This window comes from Diplodia seriata (genome assembly GCF_021436955.1).
Source record: "Diplodia seriata strain FDS-637 chromosome Unknown scaffold_8, whole genome shotgun sequence".
Classification (NCBI taxonomy): domain Eukaryota; kingdom Fungi; phylum Ascomycota; class Dothideomycetes; order Botryosphaeriales; family Botryosphaeriaceae; genus Diplodia; species Diplodia seriata.
Window position 1 is genome coordinate 157,509 of NW_027117315.1, and position 22,801 is coordinate 180,309.

Genomic DNA, 22,801 nt, shown 5'->3' on the forward strand with positions numbered 1-22,801 from the left:
TAATAATTATACTATCTACTAAAGCGATAAAGACGCTACGAGATAGTATTTAAAATTTCGGCGTATTTAAGCTATAGTATATTACTAGACGTAGTAGAAGATTAACGAATTTATTAAGGCGCTATCTCGAAATAACGATTTAGTAAATAGCGATATCGAAGAACTCTACGATAGTACTTCTAAATTTAGTAATACTAAAAGCGAACGTAATACGGCTATACTTACTCGAGTTATTAAGCACCTCGAATGTTACGAACTCTAGAGTATAAGGGCTTTATAACTTTAAGGGCTAAAAGCCCGTACGAAAAAAAAGTACTATAAAAACTAATAAGCTCTACGAATAGTAGAGCCATATAGATAGAAATCCCGTACGAAAAGAACGGACGTAGAAGAACTTAGCGCCTACGAAACTAAGCTTAGATAGTAGCTAAAGCCCGTACGGGAAAAACGTCTATAGAGAACCTAAGAAGAATAGAAGACTATACGTAATAAAAAGACCGCGTAAGAAGTAAAGCCGTAGAGACTTAATAATTTAGTTAGATTATAGTTTCGTAAGAAATACGAGATCTAGAAAGTAGAAAATAGACGCGAAGATACGAACGTAAGTAAGACGGTTATTACGACCGCTTAGTAGCGATAGAAGCCGAAAGTCGAAATCTCGAAAACTACTCGAAGCGCTAAAATTACGTATAATCTACTAGTATTCTCTACTAAGAGTATACCTTATAATGCCCTTAATAAATAGTATTAAATAATAATACCCTCGAGAAAGAATATACTAGATTATAACTAGCTTTTCTATAGTATATAGATATACTCTCTTAGCTAGTATCTTAACCCTTCGTAGTTAACTTAAAGTTCTAATTTAAACCTTATTAATTTAGAGGTAACTAGCTTACTATATATCGTATAATTACGTAATATCTTCTTATCTAATTATTATTATCCCCCTCTATCTCTTTAAAGTAAATTCTTTAGTTTAATCTATCTACTAAGCGACTTTAAAGCTTAGTAGAAGAAGTTTATCGTTATACTTTAACTACTATTCTTATAAGAGAAGAAAGATAGTTAACTCTAAAATAGAAAAGTATCTCTAGTATAGAAATTACTAATAAAGTAGTAATATAGACGTCTCTATAAGTAATAATTTCTAATAGCCTACGATAGTAGACCTATTTTAAATAATTAACGATATCTAAAGTAGGCTCGAATAGCTTTAGAGCTAATTTCGTAACTAAAGCGAGAAAAATATCTAACTTAAGAAGAAGCTCGAGACGCTATAACGCCGACCTACGCCCTTAACTATATCGGCGTATACTACGACTGCGGAGTCTATAATAGCGCCCGCTACTAAGATTAAGATCTCGAAATCTAACCTATATTAAGAAGATTATAAGAAAATATAAAACTTTATTACTTAGCTTAACGACTATATCTACTTCTTCTACGAATAATTTACTAACGAAGTAAAGAAGGTACTCTACGCTAGTATCTTTTTACGTAACTTTACGAAGTAATAGTTTCGTTTCTATAAACGAGAGTAATAGAAGAAGCTATTCGAGTAACGAAACGAAGCGACGATTAAGCTCTTTAGTAGCTACTTAGTCTTTATATAGACTCTTAAGAAAGTATTTATCGGTCTCGACGAAGCTCGCTTAGCTACTCGTATTTTAATAAACCTTAAATAGAAGAGATCTATCTAAGACTATACTACTTAGTTCTAGAATATAGTCTATCTTACTGCCGAATAGTACTCTAACGCTACTCTATAAACTTTCTACTACTAGAGACTAAGAGAGAAAATTAAAGACGCTATAGTTTATTATAATAGGCCTAAGAATCTATCTAAGCTTATCGAGCTAGCTTAGCTTATAGACCGACGACGTAACAAACGATAGTTTAATAAGAAACCCTACGAAGCTAATAGTATCTAGCTACGACGACCCCGCTATACTTAAAAAGAAGGCGATGCTATAGAATTAGATAATATCTAAAGAGGTACCCCGATAAATAATAATAAGGGCGGAGGATAAAATAAGAAGAAAGATAGACGTACGCATCGTAAGAAATAGACGCCCTAATAAAAGTTACGATTTAAAAAGAGGCTATATATCTACTACGGCGATAAATAGAAAAGAACGCACCGCTACTTATATAATCTTAAGAAGAAGGCATGCGATACCGCGGCTACTACTAAAGATAACTAAGAAGCTTAATAAGAGCTTTTCTTAATGCTTTAGTAAGAAGAATTCGATCTATTTAAGAAGATCGATAGGCGACGTAGAGCGCTTAATATACCCGAGCACGCTATACTTAGTTAGACCGCGTGTTACGACGATAACTATACTATCTACTAAAGCGATAAAGACGCTACGAGGTAGTACTCGAAACCCCGGCGTATTTAAGCTATAGTACGTAACTAGGCTTAGTAGAAAATCGACGAACTTATTAAGACGCTGCCTTAGAACGACGAGTTAGTAGATAGCGATACTAAAGAACTCTACGATAGTACTTTCGAATCTAGTAATACTAAAAGCGAACGAGACGTAGCTATACTTACTCGAGTTATTAAGTATCTCGGGCAATACGAAAATATACGTCGAACCGACGATATAACCCCTACGGCAATCTAGATACCTACTATAGGGCTAGAACCTAATATCTAGTAGTTCCGCATTCGGAAGGGAAAGCTAGAAGAACGGCTATAGAACGGCTAGTAGTAGCGACCCTAGAAGAAATTCCTCTACTAAATAGCGGACGAGATTAGTAAATAGCTTCGCGACGAGGTACGAAATACTTAGCGAAAAAAGAATCGTAAGAACCTTCTACGTCTTATCTAACTACTCTTCTAACGAGGCGCTATATTCTTTAAGAAAGACACTCTATATTAGCGACCCTACTATAGAGACGATATCTTACCCTACTACTATTAGATAAGGGTAGAAACTCTATATTAGCAAAGATAAATTAGTCGCGGACGATAGACCTACTAAAAGAACTTAACTCTTCGAATAGAGTAACTAGATAATACGACTATCGAAGATCTCGTCTAATCGAAAAACTAAACGGCCTTTCTAGTTAGAAACCTTAGAAGGGGCCGTTAGATAGATTTCTTAACTAGATTACACGCATATCGAACGGAATTATACCTACCGGAATAGAACTCTTTAAACTACTATATTTATAAGTAATCTTTTATAGTAAGAAGGCCTAGGCTATAATCGATAGTAGCGTATAAAATACGTATATCGACCTATTCTTCGTCGTTAAGCACTAGCTATATTAGTAAGAAAAAGATAAACCTTACCCTCTTTAAACTATAGACGGATTACCCGCATAGTACGGAAAAGATTAGATAAGAATTAAAATAGGGCTAGCACTAATATCTATCGCTAACTATAAGAAGAAGATTAATCTAGACGTTATAAAAATACTAGAACACGATATTATTCTAGAAATACTATAGCTAAAAACGCATGCGCTATATATTAACTAGAGAACCGAGGAAATTACCTTCTTAAATAAATAATATATAAAACACCTCGCTACCGTAAAATAAATAAGCTAGACGATAGAGACTAGAGCTAGAGCTAGAAGCTAGAGCTAGAAGAGCTAGAGCGAGAGCTAGAAGCTAAAAGTCTAGAGCGTAAAGTAACGACCTAGCGTAGAAGTAAGTAGCTTCGCTAGAGTCTAAGAAATTTCTCTAGCGGTAATTAGGCGTATAAGGCGCAGAGGCGATAAGGTATACTACCTCTACTTACGACCTAGTATAGAAATAGAATAGCGAATTATCGTACGTATATAATAATCTACGGGGCCTTTAGTAGAGGATAATAGCCTAAAGTTAGTCGGAGAAGACTACCTCTAGAGGATTTACGCGCGTTATATAAACGTAGCGGACGTATCTACGATACTACGTTAAAATATTAGCCCTATATATAATAGCGTAGAAAGAGAAAGAACGTTATACGGTTATTTAATTGGGGGAAAGTTAATACCCGTAGGCAGCCTAGTAAGCGAGAAAATATATAGGGAACTCGGCGGGAAAATAAGGCCTAAAGAAAAGTTAATAACTCTAGAAGAATAACTACCGCTACTCGAAATAGTATTCGTGCTAAAAGAATTCTAGAAATTTACGGACCTCTACGAGAAACGAAAAAAAGAATTCTTATCGAAATACTAATCTTAGAATTACGAGATACCTCTTATTCTAGAAACGCAGCCTGCGTTTAAGCTAATATACTCGCTATCCCGTACTAAGTTAGAGGCTTTAAGAAAATATATCGAAAAGAATTTAAAGCGCGGATATATACGGCCTTCGTCTTTACCGGCCGGCTATTCTATTCTATTCGTTCTAAAGAAGAACGGCGAGCTTCGCCTCTATATCGACTATCGTTAACTAAACGATATTACGGTTAAGAACCGTTATCTATTATTAAGAATTAACGAACTTTAAGATAAGTTCTAGATCGTAAAGTACTTTACTAAGTTCGACCTCTACGAAGAATACTACTTAGTCCGTATTAAAGAAGGCGAAAAATAAAAGACCGCCTTTCGAACGCGGCTAGAATACTTTAAGTATACGGTAATACCCTTTAGGCTAACTAACGCCCCTACGTTATTCTAGAGCCTAGTAAACGATACTCTACGCCCGTATTTAGACGTATTCTATACCGCGTATCTAGATAATATTATTATCTACTCGGACATCTTAGAAGAATACCGGGAATATATTCGAAAGGTACTACTCGTACTTAGAGAAAAAGACCTACGGATAGTATCTAAGAAGTATAAATAGATTACGTAGAAAATAGAATTTCTAGAATTTATTATTATATCTAGACACATTAGTATAGACGAGAAGAAGCTAGACGCAATTAGAAAATAGCCCGAACTATAAACTATTAAGAAAGTGTAATTCTTTCTTAGATTTACTAACTTCTACCGCAAGTTTATCTTAAACTATATAAAAGTTACGGAGCCTCTTATTAGACTTACTCGCAAAGAGCACGGATTTTAGTAGAAAGAAGCGTAGTAGAAGGCATTCGAGTCTCTTAAATAAATATTCTACGAAGCGCCCATTCTAGATATTTATAACCTAGAGCTACCCGTTATTATAGAGACGAACGTATCGGACTACGCTATCGGCGCTTATATTAGCTAACTAGATAAGTAAGGTAAGCTCTATCCGATCGCGTACTATTTTAGAAAGATAACGCCCCTAGAGCTTAACTATAATATCTACGATAAAGAACTATTAGCCATTATTACGGCTTTTAAGAAATAGAGATACTACCTCTAAGAAGCTAAATACTAAGTAATAGTTTACTACGACTATAAGAACCTTACGCACTTTACTACTATAAAGAAACTAACTCGACGATAAGTTAGATAGGCTAAAAAGCTAGCATCTTACGATATAAAGATTATCTATAGAAAGAGATTTAAGAATACTCGTGCAGACGCGCTAAGTAGAAGAGCCGACTATATAGAAGAGAAGCTAGAACTATAACCGGTAGTCTTAAGTAAATAGAAAGACGGCAGCCTTATACCCGCTAGAACGTACGCATCTATTTTTAGAGTTATCTAATTATAGCTTAAGAAAGTATCTAATACCTCGCTTACCTCGGTTAGACTACTAGCTCCGGCGTATCGCTTAGAAAGTAACGCCTAGATAAAGAAGATCCGAGAAGCCTATAAGTATAACGTAATAGTCTAAGAACTTAAAAATATAAAAGACGACCCGCGCTTAACTAAAGACGTAGACGGTACTATTCTATATTTAGAATTAGTCTACGTCCCGGCGAAGCTTCGGGAAGAAATCGTTAAGAATATCTACGAGGTACTAGTATACGGTTACTAAGAAATAGATAAGACGATCGAGAGAATTACTAGAAATTACTATTTTTCGGGCCTACAAAAAACCGTTTAACGGGTAGTTTCGTAGTACGATCTTTATATTAGAAGTAAGGCCTTAAGACACGCGCCGTACGGCTTACTTTAGCTATTACTAGCCCCGAAAAGACTCTAGCAATCCATCTCGCTAGACTTTATTATAGATCTACTCTAATTAAAGAAACTCTTAACTAGCGTTCTATATAATTCGATTCTAGTTATCGTCGATAGGCTTACTAAATACGCGTACTACCTACTATATCTTAAAACGGCAAACGCGGAAGAACTTACCTATACGTTTCTTAGAATAATTTTCGGTAATTACGGGTTACTAGAAGAGCTTATATTAGATAGAGATTAGCTATTTACCTTCCGATTCTAGTAGACTCTTACCCGTTAGCTTAGTTTAAAACATAAGCTGTTAACCACGGCATACCTGTAAACGAACGGATAAACGGAACGAACTAACTAGACGCTCGAATAGTACCTCCGCTATTACCTTAACTACGTATAGAATAATTAGATTAAACTACTATCTCTTACCTAATTCGCGTATAATAGCTCTAAGGCGTCTATAACTTAGAAATTACCGTTCTACGCTAACTACGGGTACGAACTAATAGCTTACTAAGAGCTAATACTAAGCAAATTTCTTACTTAGAAAGAAATTCTTAAAGTAGACTAGCTAAAGGCACTCTATAAATAGCTTAGCCTCGACATTAAATATAACGGGTTTTTAATATCCCGCTATTATAATAGACGGCACTAGAAGGCACCGAAGCTAAAAGAAGAAGATAAAGTTTATCTTCTTAGAAAAAACATTAGAATAAGGCGCCCGAATAATAAACTAGACTTTAAGAAAATAGGGCCATTCGAAATCGATAAGCAGATTAAAAAGATTAATTTCCGCCTTAAATTACTAGAAATAATACGAATACACTCGGTTTTTTATATCGCCCTTCTTAAACCCGCTCTAGAAAACGCTATAACAGTCTAATAAACGGAAGAAATAGTACTAGAAAACCTAAAAGCCGACGAAAATAAAGACTAGATCGTAGAAAAGGTTCTTAATAGCGGCTACGTTAACGGTTAGTTTAGATACCTTCTATAATAGAAGGGAAACTAGGATAACACCTAGAAACTACTAAAGAACTACGACGGCTGTAGAGACCTTATTACGAAATTCTATCGTTAAAACTCTAAACGTTCTATACCGGCGCCTCGCTCGAAAGAAAGGCCGCGAAATTAAACGAGAATATAGTCCGCGCCCGGTTAATCGGCTCGAACGACTCCGGCGGCGTAGTAGGACTTAGAGAGCTAGTAGAACCTATATTAGTATTAGCTAAGAAATCGCCACGTAAACGCTTTAGTAATCGCCTCTTCTTAGTATTCTTAGGGTTAACGGTTTTTCTAGTAGCTAACCGCTCTAAAGCCGTACGATTCTCCTCTTCTAAAGCAGTAATATTCTTAGTAATAGAAACCCGGTCGAGAATAGCGAAGCCCCGCTCTTCGAGTAGGCGACGCTATTTACGAAAATAAGATAACTTAGTAGAAGCTAACTAAGTACGCTTCTCGGCCTACTACTAAAGCTTCTTTAACTTCTTTAAGAAAGTCTAAAGGGCGTTATATTTGGTTTTCTTCTTAGCCCGAATCCGCTCTTGCTAACGGCGAAGACGATTTACTAGTTAATTAGTAAAGAAAGTAATTAAGAAGAGAAAAACTTACTAGCCGCTACGGAGAAACGCTAAGTATTATATATACTAAAACCCCGTGCAATATACTCTCTACAACGAGAAGAACGAGAACCTACGCGATAAACGCGACCGTTAGCTTCGTAGTTAAAATAAGCACGCGTAACTAGAGTAAGAGTAGTAGCGATAGATAGCTTCGTACGATAAGAAGACTCGTCGCGAGAACGCTTAGAAGGTATAATAGAGCTTATAGAAGAAAGAAAGAAAAACTACTAAAGAATTAGAAGATATATGCGACTAGTAAATCTTCGAGTCGAAGATTCTTAAGATAGAGAATAGTATTACGAACTCTAGGATATAAGGGCTTTATAACTTTAAAGGCTAAAAGCCCGTACGAGAGAAAGCACCGTAGGAGCTAACGAGCCTTACGGGCGGTAGAGCCGTACGGCTAGAAATTCTATACGAAAAGAACGGGCGCAGGGGAACTTAGCGCCTACGGAACTAGGCTTAGGTAGTAGCTAAAGCCCGTATAGGAAGAACGCCTATAGAAGACCTAGAAAGAATAGAAGACTATACGTAACGAAAAGACCGTACGAAAAGTAGAGCCGTAGAAACTTAATAATCTAGTCGAATTATAGTTTCGTAAGAAATACGAGATTTAGAAAGTAGAAAATAGGCGCGAAGATACGAACGTAAGTAAGGCGGTTATTACGACCGCTTAGTAGCGTTAGAAGCCGAAAGTCGAAATTCTAGAAGCTGCCCGAAGCGCTAAGGTTATGTGCGATTTAGTTTACTAGTTTAGTAGAGCTTAGCACGCCGAACTACTAAACTAATAGTTTAGACGTTTATTCGTCTTAGCACGACTAAACTACTAAATACTAGATTATAACTAGCTTTTCTATAGTATATAGATATACTCTTCTAGCTAGTATCTTAATTCTTCGTGGTTAACTTAAAGTTCTAATTTAAATTCTATTAATTTAAAGGTAACCGGCTCGCTATACATCGTATACCTACGTAATACTTTCTTATTCTACTATTATTATCCCCCTCTTATCTCTTTAAGGTAAACCCTTCGGTTTAATCCATCTACTAAGCGACTCCGAAGCTTAGTAGAAGAAGCTTATCGTTATACTAGAAGTCTAAAGCGTAGAGTAACGACCCGGCGTAGAAGTAAGTAGCTTCGCTAGAGTCTAAGAAATCTTTTTAGCGGTAATTAGACGTATAAGGCGTAGAGGCGATAAGATATACTATCTTTACTTACGACCTAGTATAGAAATAAAATAGCGAATTATCGTACGTATATAACGACCTACGAGGCCTTTAGTAGAGAATAATAGTCTAAAGTCGATCGAAGAAGACTACCCCTAGAGAATTTACGCGCGTTATATAAATATAGCGGACGTATCTACGATACTACGTTAAAATATTAGCCCTATATATAATAGCGTAAAAAGAGAAAGAACGTTATATAGTTATCTAACTAGAAGAAAGCCGATACCTATAGATAATCTAGTAAGCGAGAAAATATATAAAGAACTCGGCGAGAAAATAAGGCCTAAAAAAAAGATAATAACTCTAAAAAAACGACTACCGCTACTTAAAATAGTATTCGTGCTAAAAGAATTCTAGAAATTTACGGACCTTTACGAGAAACGAGAAAAAGAATTCTTACTAAAATACTAATCTTAGAATTACGAGATACCTTTTATTCTAGAAATATAGCCTACGTTTAAGCTAATATACTCGCTATCTCGTATCGAGTTAAAGGCTTTAAGAGAATATATTAAAAAGAATCTAGAACGTAAATATATACGGCCTTCGTCTTTACCGACCGGCTACTCTATTTTATTCGTTCTAAAAAAGAACGGCGAGCTCCGCCTCTATATCGACTATCGTTAACTAAACGATATTATAGTTAAAAATCGTTATTTATTACTAAGAATCGACGAACTCTAAGATAAGTTCTAAACCGCGAAGTACTTTATTAAGTTCGACCTTCGCGAAGAATACTACTTAGTCTATATTAAAGAAGGCGAAGAATAGAAGACCGCCTTTTAAACGCGGCTAGAATACTTTAAGTATACGGTAATACTTTTTAGGCTAACTAACGCCCCCGCGTTATTCTAGAGCCTAGTAAACGATACTCTACGTTCGTATTTAGACGTATTCTATACCGCGTATCTAGATAATATTATTATCTACTCGAACATCTTAGAAGAACACCGAAAATATATTTAAAAGATACTACTCGTACTTAGAGAAAAAGACCTACGAATAGTATCCGAGAAGTATAAATAGATTACGTAGAAGACGAAATTTCTAGAATTTATTATTATATCTAGATATATTAGTATAGACGAGAAAAAGCTAGACGTAATTAGAAAATAGCCCGAACTACGAACTATTAAGAAAGTATAATTCTTTCTTAAATTTACTAACTTCTATCGTAAGTTTATTTTAAACTATACGAAGGTTACGAAGCCTCTTATTAGACTTACTTGTAAAGAGTACGAGTTCTAATAGAAAAAAGCGTAGTAGAAAATATTCGGGTCTTTTAAACGAATGTTTTACGAAGCGCCTATTCTAGATATTTATAATCTAGAGCTACCCGTTATTATAGAGATAAACGTATTAGACTACGCTATCGGCGCTTATATTAGCTAACTAGACGAGTAAGATAAGCTTTACCCGATCGCGTACTACTTTAGAAAAATAACGCCTTCGGAGCTTAACTATAATATCTACGATAAGAAACTATTAGCTATTATTACGGCTTTTAAGAAATAGAGATACTATCTTAAAGAAGCTAAATACTAAGTAATAGTTTACTACGATTATAAGAATCTTACGCACTTTACTACTATAAAGAAACTAACTCGATAATAAGTTAGATAGGCTAAAGAGCTAGCGTTCTATAATATAAAGATTATCTATAAAAAGAAATCCGAGAACGCTTACGTAGATACGCTAAGTAGAAGAGCTAACTATATAAAAGAAAAGCTAGAACTATAATCGATAGTTTTAAGTAAGTAAAAAGACGATAGCCTTATACCCGCTAGAACGTACGTATCTATTTTTAGAGTTATCTAATTATAGCTTAAGAAGAAATCTAATACCTCGCTTAATCTAGTTAGACTACTAGCTTCGGCGTATCGCTTAAAAAGTAACGCCTAGATAAAGAAGATTTAAGAGGCCTACGAATATAACGTAATAATCTAGAAACTTAAAAATATAGAGAACGACTCTCGTCTAACTAAAGACGTAAACGATACTATTCTATATTTAAAATTAGTCTACGTCTCGATAAGACTTTAGAAAGAAATCGTTAAAAATATCTACGAAGTACTAGTATATAATTACTAAAAAATAGATAAAATAATTAAAAGAATTACTAGAAATTACTACTTTTCGGGCCTACGAAGAATCGTTTAACGAATAGTTTTATAGTACGACCTTTATATTCGAAGTAAGGCCTTAAGATACGTATTATACGGCTTACTTTAGCTATTACTAGCCCTAAAAAGACTCTAGTAATCTATCTCGCTAGACTTTATTACGAATTTACTCTAATTAAAAAAACCTTTAACTAGCGTTCTATATAATTCGATTCTAGTTATCGTCGATAGGCTTACTAAATACGCGTACTATCTATTATATCTTAAAACGGTAAACGCGAAAGAACTCGCCTATACGTTTCTTAGAATAATTCTTAATAATTACGGGTTACTAGAAGAGCTCGTATTAGATAAAGATCGGCTATTTATCTTTCGATTCTAGCAGACTCTTACCCGTTAGCTGGGTTTAAAATATAAGCTGTTAACTACGGTATACCCGCAAATAGACGGATAAACGAAACGAACTAACTAGACGCTCGAATAATATCTTCGCTATTATCTTAACTACGTATAGAATAACTAGGTTAAACTACTACTTCTTATCTAATTCGCGTATAATAGCTCTAAAGCGTCTACGACTTAGAAATTATCGTTCTACGCTAACTACGGGTACGAATTAATAGCTTACTAGAAACTAATATTAAGCGAATTCCTTATCTAGAAAGAAATTCTTAAAGTAGACCAGCTAAAAGTACTCTATAAATAGCTTAGCCTCGATATCGAATATAACGGATTTTTAATATCCCGCTATTATAATAAACGGTACTAAAAGGCACCGAAGCTAAAAGAGAGGAATAAGGTTTACCTTCTTAGAAAAAATATTAGAATAAGGCGCCCGAATAATAAACTAGACTTTAAGAAGATAGAACCGTTCGAAATCGATAAATAAATTAAAAAGATTAATTTCCGCCTTAAACTACTAGAAATAATACGGATATACCCGGTTTTCTACATCGCCCTTCTTAAACTAGCTCCGGAAAACGCTATAACAGTCTAATAAATAGAAGAAATAGTATTAGAAAACTTAGACGCCGACGAAAATAAAGACTAAATCGTAGAAAAGATTCTTAATAGCGGCTATGTTAACGGTTAGTTTAGATACCTTCTATAATAGAAAGAAAACTAAGATAATATCTAGAAACTACCGAAGAACTACGACGGCTATAAAGAACTTATTATAGAATTCTACCGTCGAAACTCTAAACGTCTTATACCGGTACCGCGCTTAAGAGAAAGGCCTCGAAATCGAACGAAGATATAGCCCGCGCCTAATTAACCGGCTCGAACGACTTCGGCGGCGTAGTAGAATTTAAAGAGCTAGTAGAATCTATACCGGTATTAGCTAAGAAATCGCTACGTAAACGCTTTAACGATTACTTCTTCTTAGTATTTTTAGAGTTAATCGAATTCCTCGAAGGTACGATAGCCTCGATACGCTTTAGTTTCTCTAAAGACTCGAAACCCTCGCGGATTATTCGAGAACGACGAGACTAAAGAAAGCGCTACTATTTTTATAAACGAAGAAGCTTCTCTAAGATAGTATTCTTCTCTATAGTAAGGCGAGCTTACTCGCGATCTAGAAAATCTACTATAACTAGTTAGTAACGTAAAAAGACCTAAAGAGATACTTACGACGAAAAATACCTTGCGTAGCTATATTATAACTAGTATAACGAGTATCTAGATATATAGTATAGATAGAAGAATTCTTCTATAATACTACGTACTTAGACTCGTATAATAAGTAATTTGTATAGAGAATTATCTCGACCCTACGAAGAAAAATCTCGTCTAATAACTCTTAACGACGAAGAGTAATACGGTTTACCTTACGAGGCCGTAAGTTAGTAGCGGAATTAGAAGTAGAACGTTTCTTAGAAGGCATAATAAAGACTTACGAAAAGAAAAGAAACTACTAGAATAACGAAAGATATATACGACTAGTAAATCTTCGGATTAAAAATTCTTAAGATAGAGAATAGTGTTACGAATTCTAGGGTATAAGGGCTTTATAGCTCTAAGGGCTAAAAGCCCGTATAGAAGAAAGTACTATAAGAACTAACGAGCCCTACGGACGGTAAAGCCGCATAGATAGAAATCCCGTACGAAAAGAACGCCTATAGAGGACCTAAGAAGAATAGAAGACTATATATAACGAAAAGACCGCGTAAGAAGTAGGGCCGTAGAAACCTAATAATCTAGTCGAATTATAGTCTCGTAAGAAATATAGGATCTAGAAAGTAGAGAATAGGCGCGAAGGTACGAACGTAAGTAAAGTAGTTATTACGACCGCTTAGTAGCGATAGAAGTCGAAAGTCGAAATCTCGAAAACTACTCGAAGCGCTAAGATTACGTACGATCTACTAGTGCCCTCTACTAAGGGTATATCTTATAATACCCTTAATAAATAGTATTAAATAATAATATTCTTAAGAAAGAGTATACTAGATTGCAACTAGCTTTTTTATAGTATATAGATATACTCTCTTAGCTAGTATCTTAACTCTTCGTAGTTAACTTAAAGTTTTAATTTAAACCCTATTAATTTAGAGGTAACCGGCTTACTATATATCGTATAGTTACGTAATACTTTCTTATTTAATTATTATTATCCCTCTCTTATCTCTTTAAGATAAACCCTTCGGTTTAACCTACCTACTAAGTAACTTCGAAGCTTAGTAGAAGAAGCCTACCGTTATACTCGCGTAGCTATATTATAACTAGTGCAACGAGTATTTAGATATATAGTATAGATAGAAGAATTCTTCTATAATACTACGTACTTAGACTCGTATAATAAGTAATTCGTATAAAAAATTATCTCGACTCTACGAAGAAAAATCTCGTCTAATAACTTTTAACGGCGAAGAGTAATATAGTTTATCTTATAAGGCCGTAAGTTAGTAGCGGAATTAGAAGTAAAACGTTTCTTAGAAGATATAACGAAGACTTACGAAGAGAAAAGAAACTACTAAGATAATAAAAGATATATACGACTAGTAAATCTTCGAGTCGAAGATTCTTAAGATAGAAAGTAGTATTATAAATTCTAGAATATAAGAGCTTTATAACTCTAAAGACTAAAAGCCCGTACGAAAGAAAGTATCGTAAGAGCTAATAAGTCTTACGAACGGTAGAGTCGTATAGATAAGAATTTTACACGAAAAGAACGGGCGTAGAAGAACTTAGCGCCTACGAGACTAAGCTTAGATAGTAGCTAAAGTCTATACGAGAAGAACGTCTATAGAAGATCTAAAAAGAATAGAAGACTATACGTAATAAAAAAACCGCGTAAAAAGTAGGGCCGTAGAAACTTAATAATCTAGTCGAATTATAGTCCCGTAAGAAATACGAGAACTAGAAAGTAGAAAACGGGCGCGAGGGTACGAACGTAAGTAAAATAGTTATTATAACCGCTTAGTATCGATAAAAGCTAAAAGTCGAAATTTTAAAAACTACTCGAAGTATCGAGATTACGTACGATCTACTAGTACTCTCTACTAAGGGTACGTCTTATAATGCCCTTAATAAATAGTATTAAATAATAATATTCTTAAGAAAGAGTATACTAAATTATAACTAGCTTTTTTATAGTATATAGATATACTTTCTTAGCTAGTATCTTAACTCTTTATAGTTAACTTAAGTTTTAATTTAAACCCTATTAATTTAGAGGTAATCGGCTTACTATATATTGTATAATTACGTAATATCTTTTTAACTAATTATTATTACCCCTCTCTTATCTCTTTAAGGTAAATTCTTTAGTTTAATCTATCTACTAAGCGACTCCGAAGCTTAGTAAAAGAAGCCTACCGTTATAAGTATATACGATACTAGCTAATCGCGCTACTTCTATCGCCGCTAACTATCTTAAGAAGAAGTATAATTTAACTAAAAAAGAATAAGAAAGTAAGAAATAGTTTATTATTAAGCTTCTAAAGAAGTTTACTACCGATAACCTAGTATATCGCTTTAATTTAAGTAATTAGCGGCGCGCGTATATACGATAGATAATTCTTAACGATATAAGCTTTCGCGAAGCGACCTTCGCTAACTTCTATAATATATTTAAAACTACTATACTAATTATAAGCGGTTTACTTTTTAGTAGTTATAGTATAATTTCTATTTAGCTTTATTTAGAGTATAGTTAAGCGTTTATTATAATACTTAACTTTTTTAATAATACTATCTTTCTTATCTATCTCTTATTTAACGTTTAAACTAGCGACTCTAAGAGAGCTTATCTAGATATCGTTACGTACTTTCTTAATATTAATTATAATTAATATAACGTTCTTTTCGTTATTTCGCGCCTTCGCGGCTATTATAACGCTTCTAATATCGCGAATAAGCTTTTTAAATTAATTACGCGTTTCGAATTAAAGTCTAAAAACTACGCGCGTATAGACTATTTTATTACGAATAACACGTAAGTTAACGACGCCGCGCTAAAGAATCTTAGCTAGCTACTTAACTTTACGCCGTAGCGCTTACGCTATATCTATTATATTACTAATCTAGGCGTAATAGCAACGATTTATAGTATTAATCGCGATGCTATTAAGAATATTATTAAAGACGTAAAGAAACTTACGTATATTTACTAGTAGAGCTCGCGCCGCGGCCGCTAGTATTATTATCGCTATAACTCTTCTTTAAGCGACTTTAGTAACTTTAGCGATACTATTAATCTTATCGTCTTTACTTATATTAAACGCCTATAGTAAATAGTCGCTTTAAAGATTTTTATAAAGCTTTAAAAGCTAGCGGTATAGCGTTATATAAACTTTATAGATAAGCTTTATAATATTATAGTAAGTATTTAGGCCTTCTCGCTCTACGACGATATATTTAAAGGCATCTAACGTAAGCTAGTCTTATATAAAAATATTATATATAAGCCCGTATATAATAATAGTATTTATTAGAATTCGACGTATAATATAGATATAATAGATATATTAATTTAAGAAGTTAATATTAAAGATATCCCGCTAAAAATAACTATTTTTAGTAGAGTATTTCTATATAACGATTATTCGCGTAATATATAATAGCTAATTCTATCTACTAGATTAGTATCGTAGCTAAACTTTTAGTAGAGATTCTTATCTAAATTTTACTATATATCTTTATATATCGTCCGTTCTCGTAATATATCTAATAATACTATACTCTAGTATACGAGAAACTTTAAGAACTTATCGATATCTATTACTATAAAGTTAGTAGAGTATACTATAATGCCGCCGACTATAATTTAAAGAACGATAAGCTATCTAAGAAGAAATAGAACGAGATTAAAAAACTAATAAACGTTTTAAAGCCGTTTAAAGAGGCTATTATACGTCTTAAAGGCGGTAGCTATAAAGACTTCTTTAGATCGCTTTAAAAGTAGTTATTATATTTTAAAGCTATGCTTAAATCGCTTAAGTAGAAGAAGAAATAGCTTACGCCTCTTTTAAGTAGTTATCTAAAGGCTTATATTAATCTAAAATAGAAGAAGATTAATTTATACTATAAGAAAAGTAATAATATAGCCGTTTATCGTATAGTAATTACGGTTTACCTCTATCTTCGCTTCGTATAGTTTAATAAGTACTAGAGTAACTTTTCGTAGTAGCGAGTTACTATAGAAGACGTTATAAGGGCGCTCTATATAATATATAAAAGTCGCGCGATTAATAATACTTTAAAAATACGTCTACTACTACCGCCTACTTCGCGCCGCGATTTTAATATAATTAACGCTATATGCCTTAATCTATTTACTACTAAACGTCTAGACCCCTTAATAAATAAGTTTAATTAATTCTTCGCCGGCGCGTCTAAGGCAAACTATACTAAATATCTTTATAACCCGTTAGACTAGTAGAAGAAGTATACGAAGAAATACTTAATCGTCGCGCGTATAGCGTTTAACCTTCTCTTATATTCTTTAATATTATACGACGCTAAGAGGGTCTTTAGCGCTGCTAGCGACTACTATAGTAACGAGAGAAGTCGTCTACGCGATAAGATCGGCGAGAAGTAGCTGGTCCTCGCCTTATAGCTTAAGGCGGGCATTATTAAACTCTACGGCTTCGGCGGCAACGATTGGGGTAACGCATAAGAATAAGACGAGACGATAGAACGGTAGAAGAAGACACATAAGGGCGATAGAAGGCATAATATAACCTTAACACTATAAGAGAATCTTACGATAGTAGCCCGTAACCTAATGCTAAGCAAACAGGCAAAGATCTTTGGTTGTTTGCAAACAATTCGCAATCAACTAAAGATTCCGACCTCCCGCCTACTAATCAACCAAAGATCGAACCCGATCTTTGTTTGTCTTTGTTTGTTGGCCACCCTGCTTGTCACGCCCCGCCCCAACCCGCTCGTATTCTATCTCAGTTCCGCGATTTTTCCTGAAAATGGCGAATGCCAGTGAGCCTTCCTTCGCGGAGACGCTGGGGCTCCTGATCATCCTTTAGGGACCTTCTATCTATGCGAACGGAAATTGTTCGGGCAATACTGACAACGACATCGCTGGCATTGGGGAGTTTCGGAAGCCCCTCATTTAAACCATCATATCATGAAACAAAAACAGGTTGTTACAGCCTTCGTCGCAACCGCATCTCTTACCGTGATCCTGTCAGTATGCGCGGCAATACTGGACGGGGCTTCAAACTCTCAAGGCGTCCTACCGACGACGCTCAACGCCCGGCTCCAACGAAACACCCCCGAACGCTTTCGGAAGGAGAAGGACTCCTACCGCAAAGTGCCAGACCAAACAATGCTTACACTAGCCGACCAGAAACTGCTCACTGTCAAGCCATTCTCCCCCAATCCGAAACGGACATCTCCACGAACTCGCTCCACCCAACCGCACACCTACCTCCCCCATTAAACCGCCTCCCCAGCCCCACCCCTCCGTCCATTCCTCCACTCACCCCAGCCCTACCCCTCCGTCCATTCCTCCACTCACCCCAGCCCCACCCCTCCGTCCATCCCTCCACCCACCCCTCCCCCTTCCGCCTCCGCCTCCGCCTCGGCCACCCCTCCCGCCCCTGCCACCACCCGCAGCCCCATCTCCCCCCCAATCGCATCCACTCCGCCATCCCCTACGACGGCCCCATCTCTTACTACTATCCGTCCCGCCTTGCGATCCTCTGAAACATTGGGCATCGGCCACTTAAGTTGTCTCACAAGTAGCGCCTTGATGGGCCTGGTTTCATGACGAGATGGCTCATATTAGATAGCAAAAAGACCCTCACAAATGGCTCTCCACCACGCTCTTACGCTCAACTCAACTCAACTCAACACGAACACCGTGGTATCTACACACACACCACCACGCCCACCATCTCCCCTTCCCTCCCCTCCCCTCCCCCACCCCCCCAAAAAAAAACCCCCCGCCATCCCAGCAACCCTCCCCTCACCTCAACAACCCACACATACACTGACAATCCGGCACGGGACACGTCTTATGTTTCGCGAACCAATCGCGCGCGTGGTGCCCGTGGAAGCCGTGCGCGCACGTCATGCAGAAGACCATCTGGCGGGCCTCCGGATCTTCCGCCTTCAAGCTCTCCGCGCCGCCCGCCGTCGCCGGGTCCGGGCTGCCCAGCCACATCATGCAGATGCCGCAGCGGGGCATGCGGCGGCCGCAGCGCGGGCACACCAGGCCGGAGGCGTTGCTGGGGGTGTTGTTGGAGGAGGATGTCGCTTTGTGTGCGGGTTTGGCGGTTTTGGAGCCGGCGGCGGCGGCGGCGGCGATGCCGATGCCGCTGCTGGTCACCGCGGGTGGCGGGAGGGTGGGGGGGATGGTGGTGGGAGGGGCGCCGCCGGGGCCGGTTGGGGGGTTGTTCGGCTGGTCGGGAGCGAGGGGGACGAGCTGGTCGCCGCGGCGGGCGAGGGCGAGCTGGCAGTGCATGCAGCGGATGGTGATTTGGCGGGGGAACGGCTTGTTGAGGCAGCGGCCGTCGCGGGTGGTGGCGGCGCGGTTGTGCGAGACGATGAAGCGGGTGCGCTCGATGAAGCAGCGCCACGTCTGCAGCTGCATGAAGTACGTCTCCCGCCAGTACTCCCACCGCGCGTCGCTCACGTACAGCGGGTTGGTGCGCGCCGTGACCAGCACCGCCGTCTGCACGTCGCCGAACTTGGCGATGTAGTGCTCGAAGAGGTCCATCGCCCGCTCGCCCAGCCCCGTGAAGACGATGCCTTCGATGTCGCCGTACACTCGCGCCCCGTGCGAGACGAGCTTGATGAATTGCGTGAGTTGGTCGTCGTCCAGGTATTTCAGGGCCACGCCGACCCGGTCAACTAGGCAGAGCTCCTCGACTTTGGCGACCGCCTCCCAGTTGCCGGTGATGAAATATTGGAGAAGCGCCTTGAGATAAGGATCGTCCGTCTCTTCGGCCATCCACTCGCACAACTCGCGCTGGTCCTTGTTCACCGTGTCGCAAGCGATGACGGCCCCCAGCCCGATATTCTGGAGCAACCGTTGACGGACAAGCTGCTTGAGGAAATCAAGCGCTATGTCCTTGTGCCCCTTGAAAACTGCAAGCACAATGGCCTTGTAGTACTGCCCTTGCTCGATGAGGGCCTTGCAGTTTTCTCGTATCCTCTGGGCGGAGAAGGTCCATCCGCAGATGGCCAGGCAGAGCTGACGATGCTCTGGTCGTTGGGTCTTGATGCCTTGGAATGGTGGATATTCCTTTTCTTGTACAATCTCACGAATCACGTTGCGGAAGTCCGGGGCCGAGACCGATGGCCTGCCAATGAGCCGATACCCGTTTTGCTTGCCGCCAAGGCTGTTCTCCCAGATGTACGCAACGCCCAGATAGCTCAAGTCAACTCCATCGGCTATCATGCCGTCGTCCTTGGCCAGATCGTCGAAGCGCTGCACAAGTTCCCACAGCCCCACGAGCCATGGATCGTTGGCAAGAATTTGCTTGTTTTTCTTGCAATCCAGACAGTAACCCTCTTTTGCACGTCTCTTGGCAACGCCGAACGACTTCAAGGTGTCACTGATGTCTAGGGATACACTGGGGTACCCTAGAGTTAGAAGCTCCTCGTGGCGTTCGCGGCTCGTCGTTGCTTTTGCCCGGTCAGGAGCCTTGTGGGCAAAGTTTTCCATGCTGAGCTTATCGAACCGGGCGAAAGCACCAACTGTGTTAGACTTGAATGCGCCTTGCGATGGTTTTCTGTCATCAATCATGCGGGTCTGTAGCCGGAGGAGATCGTCGGAAATGGGCCCATCGGGCGGGGAGGGTTCCGCAACGGCCATCTGGTCACAGTAGATTTCATCCAACGCGGTGAAGCGGACGGTCGAGGCTTGCGTGGGGATCTTGGTTACCTTGACCTCGCGATTGTACTGAAGATTGATGGTGCTGTGTGTGCCTATGGGAGATCCTTCCGTCATGAAATCGAAAGCCATGGAGCGAGTGGACTCATCCTGTCCATAGACCGGATCGTACCATGGATAATGGAGGGTGTGGCTGTATTTGGTGAAATGCTGGTATCGAGAGGCATTGCCCGAGGAGCCCGGCACTTGATCCTTGCATTCGTACTGGGCCACCTCGACGACCTTGAGCTCGCCAGTATTCGAGATGGCACCGAAGCACCCGCGTTTGGTGCCCGAGAAGCGAAGACCCCAGATGGCTGCACCATGGGTGTTGTCCACAGCTGGCCTCAGTTCGAGCACAGCACCGGCGGGAGCCTCTGTTGAGGGGGTGGTAGGACCTGGCCGTGAAGCAAAGCGGCGATCCCACACACTGACTGTTGGGTCTCCGGTGGGGCCAGCGGAAATGATGTAGTTCTCATCCAAAGGATCAATGGCGAGATTGTGCACCTGGCGCGTCCCATATTGGGCAGCACTCACGGGTGCAGAGTCTGCGGTCGTAGCGTCAATCAAGGCGTAGGCTGTGCTAAGGCGGGGCATGAGGAAGGAAAAGGCATACCACGAAGGTCGTAGATGCGGATGCATTGACGCGACACACCGGCAACAAGCGTCTGTGGATGGCCAGGGAAGAATTTGATGCTTGTGATGGCTTCTGAGCTAGCAAGTTTCTTGTAGGGCTCCTGCTGGGCAGTGTAGGTGCCGACATTGAGGTCATATATGTTCATGCAGAAGTCATTGCGGACTCTATCAAGACCGGTGGCCAGCAGATTGCTGGTGCTGAAGGCAATGGAGTTGCACTTGCGCTGGTGCTTGATGGGGAAGGAATGGGTGAAGTCGGAGTTGGGACGGCCGGCATCGATCTCCAGCAGGCTTGCTTCGCCCGAGGCCGAGCCTATGGCCACGAAGTGCTCGTGGGTTCTGGACCAATCGAAGGCGGTGAAGTTGGGCAGCTTGTCGCGGGCAGCCAGCTGCTTCCAGCGCACCGTGTTTTTGTCGACATTGTCGACCTCACACAGGCGGAGGCGGTTGCCGGCAACGTCTACGATGATGAAATGCGGCGACTGCTGGTGGGCATGGGGCGACCAGCGGATGGCGGCTTCCATCGTATCTCAGACGGGGAGCCGAGGGTGAGAGCAGGAGGGCTGCGGCGGAGGGACGGGGGCCAGAAACGGAAGGCTGGCCATGTCACGGGCGGAAGCGAGCTGCAGGCCGAGGCGGCATGGCTCTGGCGCGAGTGAGATGTGTGGTGCGTGGTGGTGGTGGCTGAGAGGCCGAAGCTTGGGCCGCCGCGGAATCGAGGCCTGAGGCAAGAACGGACCGAGGAAGCGCCGGCAGCCCTGCGTCTCCAAAGAATTATTTCCCGTCGCATCTGCAACACCTACCCGTCGAAGTCATGCCCGGCCTGAAGCGCTCCCGCGCACAAGTCGACGCTGCTGAAGTTCCCGCTCGCCCTTCCACCGACCGCTTCCGCAACATGAACCAGACCAAACGCAAGGCCGACGGCAATGCGCCGTACGCGAAGAAGCAGAAGACAGGCGCCAAACCGCCGCAGGCCAAGAAGTACCAGCCCAAGAAGTTCTCGCTCCACCCTCTCAAGAGTCGCATCCGCGACCTGCGCCGCCAGTTGTCGCGCAATGGCGACGACATGCCTGCCAATGTCCGCGTCGACAAGGAGCGCGAGCTGCAGGCCTGCGAGCACGAGCTGTCGGTCGCCGAGGCTGAGCGCATCAAGCAAGACATGATCCCGCGCTACCACAAGATCCGCTTCTTCGGTGTGCCTCTCGACCGTCATTGTACCGGCCAGGTGCTAACAGCTTGACAGAACGTCAAAAAGCCACGCGCTTCCTCAAGAAGGTGGTCAAGCAGCTGAACGACAACTCTGTGCCCGAAAAACACGCCGAGCTCGAGCGCGAGAAGCACGTCTGCGAAATCGACCTCAACTATACCCTGTACTATCCCTTGATTCGCCCCTATGTCTCTCTCTACGCCACCTCCAAGAACAAGGACGAGAAGGACGGCTCGTCGACTACAACTCGCATTGGAGGAGACAGGGAAATGTGGGAGCTTGTGGAGAAGAAGACGCAGGACGGCACGCTGGAAGGCTTGAGGAATGGACTCGAGTGGAGGGAAGGCGCCCTTGAGAAGGCATCCTCGGCCACGCCCGCTGCTGCTTCGGTGGAGAAGAAGGCTGCGAAGACGCGCGCCGGGAAATCCGCTGCCAAGTCTGCTTCGACACAATCCAAGGAAGAAGAATCCGACGAGGAGAGTGACGGTGGTTTCTTCGAATAGAGAGTCTCGGGTTCATCAGCCGATGCACTGGGTTTGCGGCATAAGGTTGCCGGGCATAGCGTGGCGTTAGGGCATGGCCCTCAGGTCTGGCGTTTGGGAAGGACAAAAGCTTTTGCTAGCGTTATGCTATGCAT

At 40.3% G+C, this 22,801-nt stretch overlaps 2 protein-coding genes across 2 annotated transcripts; one reads left to right on the forward strand and one right to left on the reverse strand.

Moving 5' to 3' along the window:
• Positions 1–18,410: 18,410 nt before the first annotated feature.
• Positions 18,411–21,481, reverse strand: SLS55_007651 (uncharacterized protein; the record flags this gene model as incomplete). Its single annotated transcript, XM_066779067.1, has 2 exons — positions 18,411–20,869; positions 20,938–21,481. The coding sequence occupies 2 exons, from the start codon at positions 21,479–21,481 to the stop codon at positions 18,411–18,413; spliced, it is 3,003 nt and encodes a 1,000-aa protein (XP_066629871.1).
• Positions 21,482–21,771: 290 nt separating this feature from the next.
• Positions 21,772–22,667, forward strand: SLS55_007652 (uncharacterized protein; the record flags this gene model as incomplete). The annotated part of the gene is made up of 2 exons (XM_066779068.1): positions 21,772–22,150; positions 22,201–22,667. The coding sequence occupies 2 exons, from the start codon at positions 21,772–21,774 to the stop codon at positions 22,665–22,667; spliced, it is 846 nt and encodes a 281-aa protein (XP_066629872.1).
• Positions 22,668–22,801: the final 134 nt, after the last annotated feature.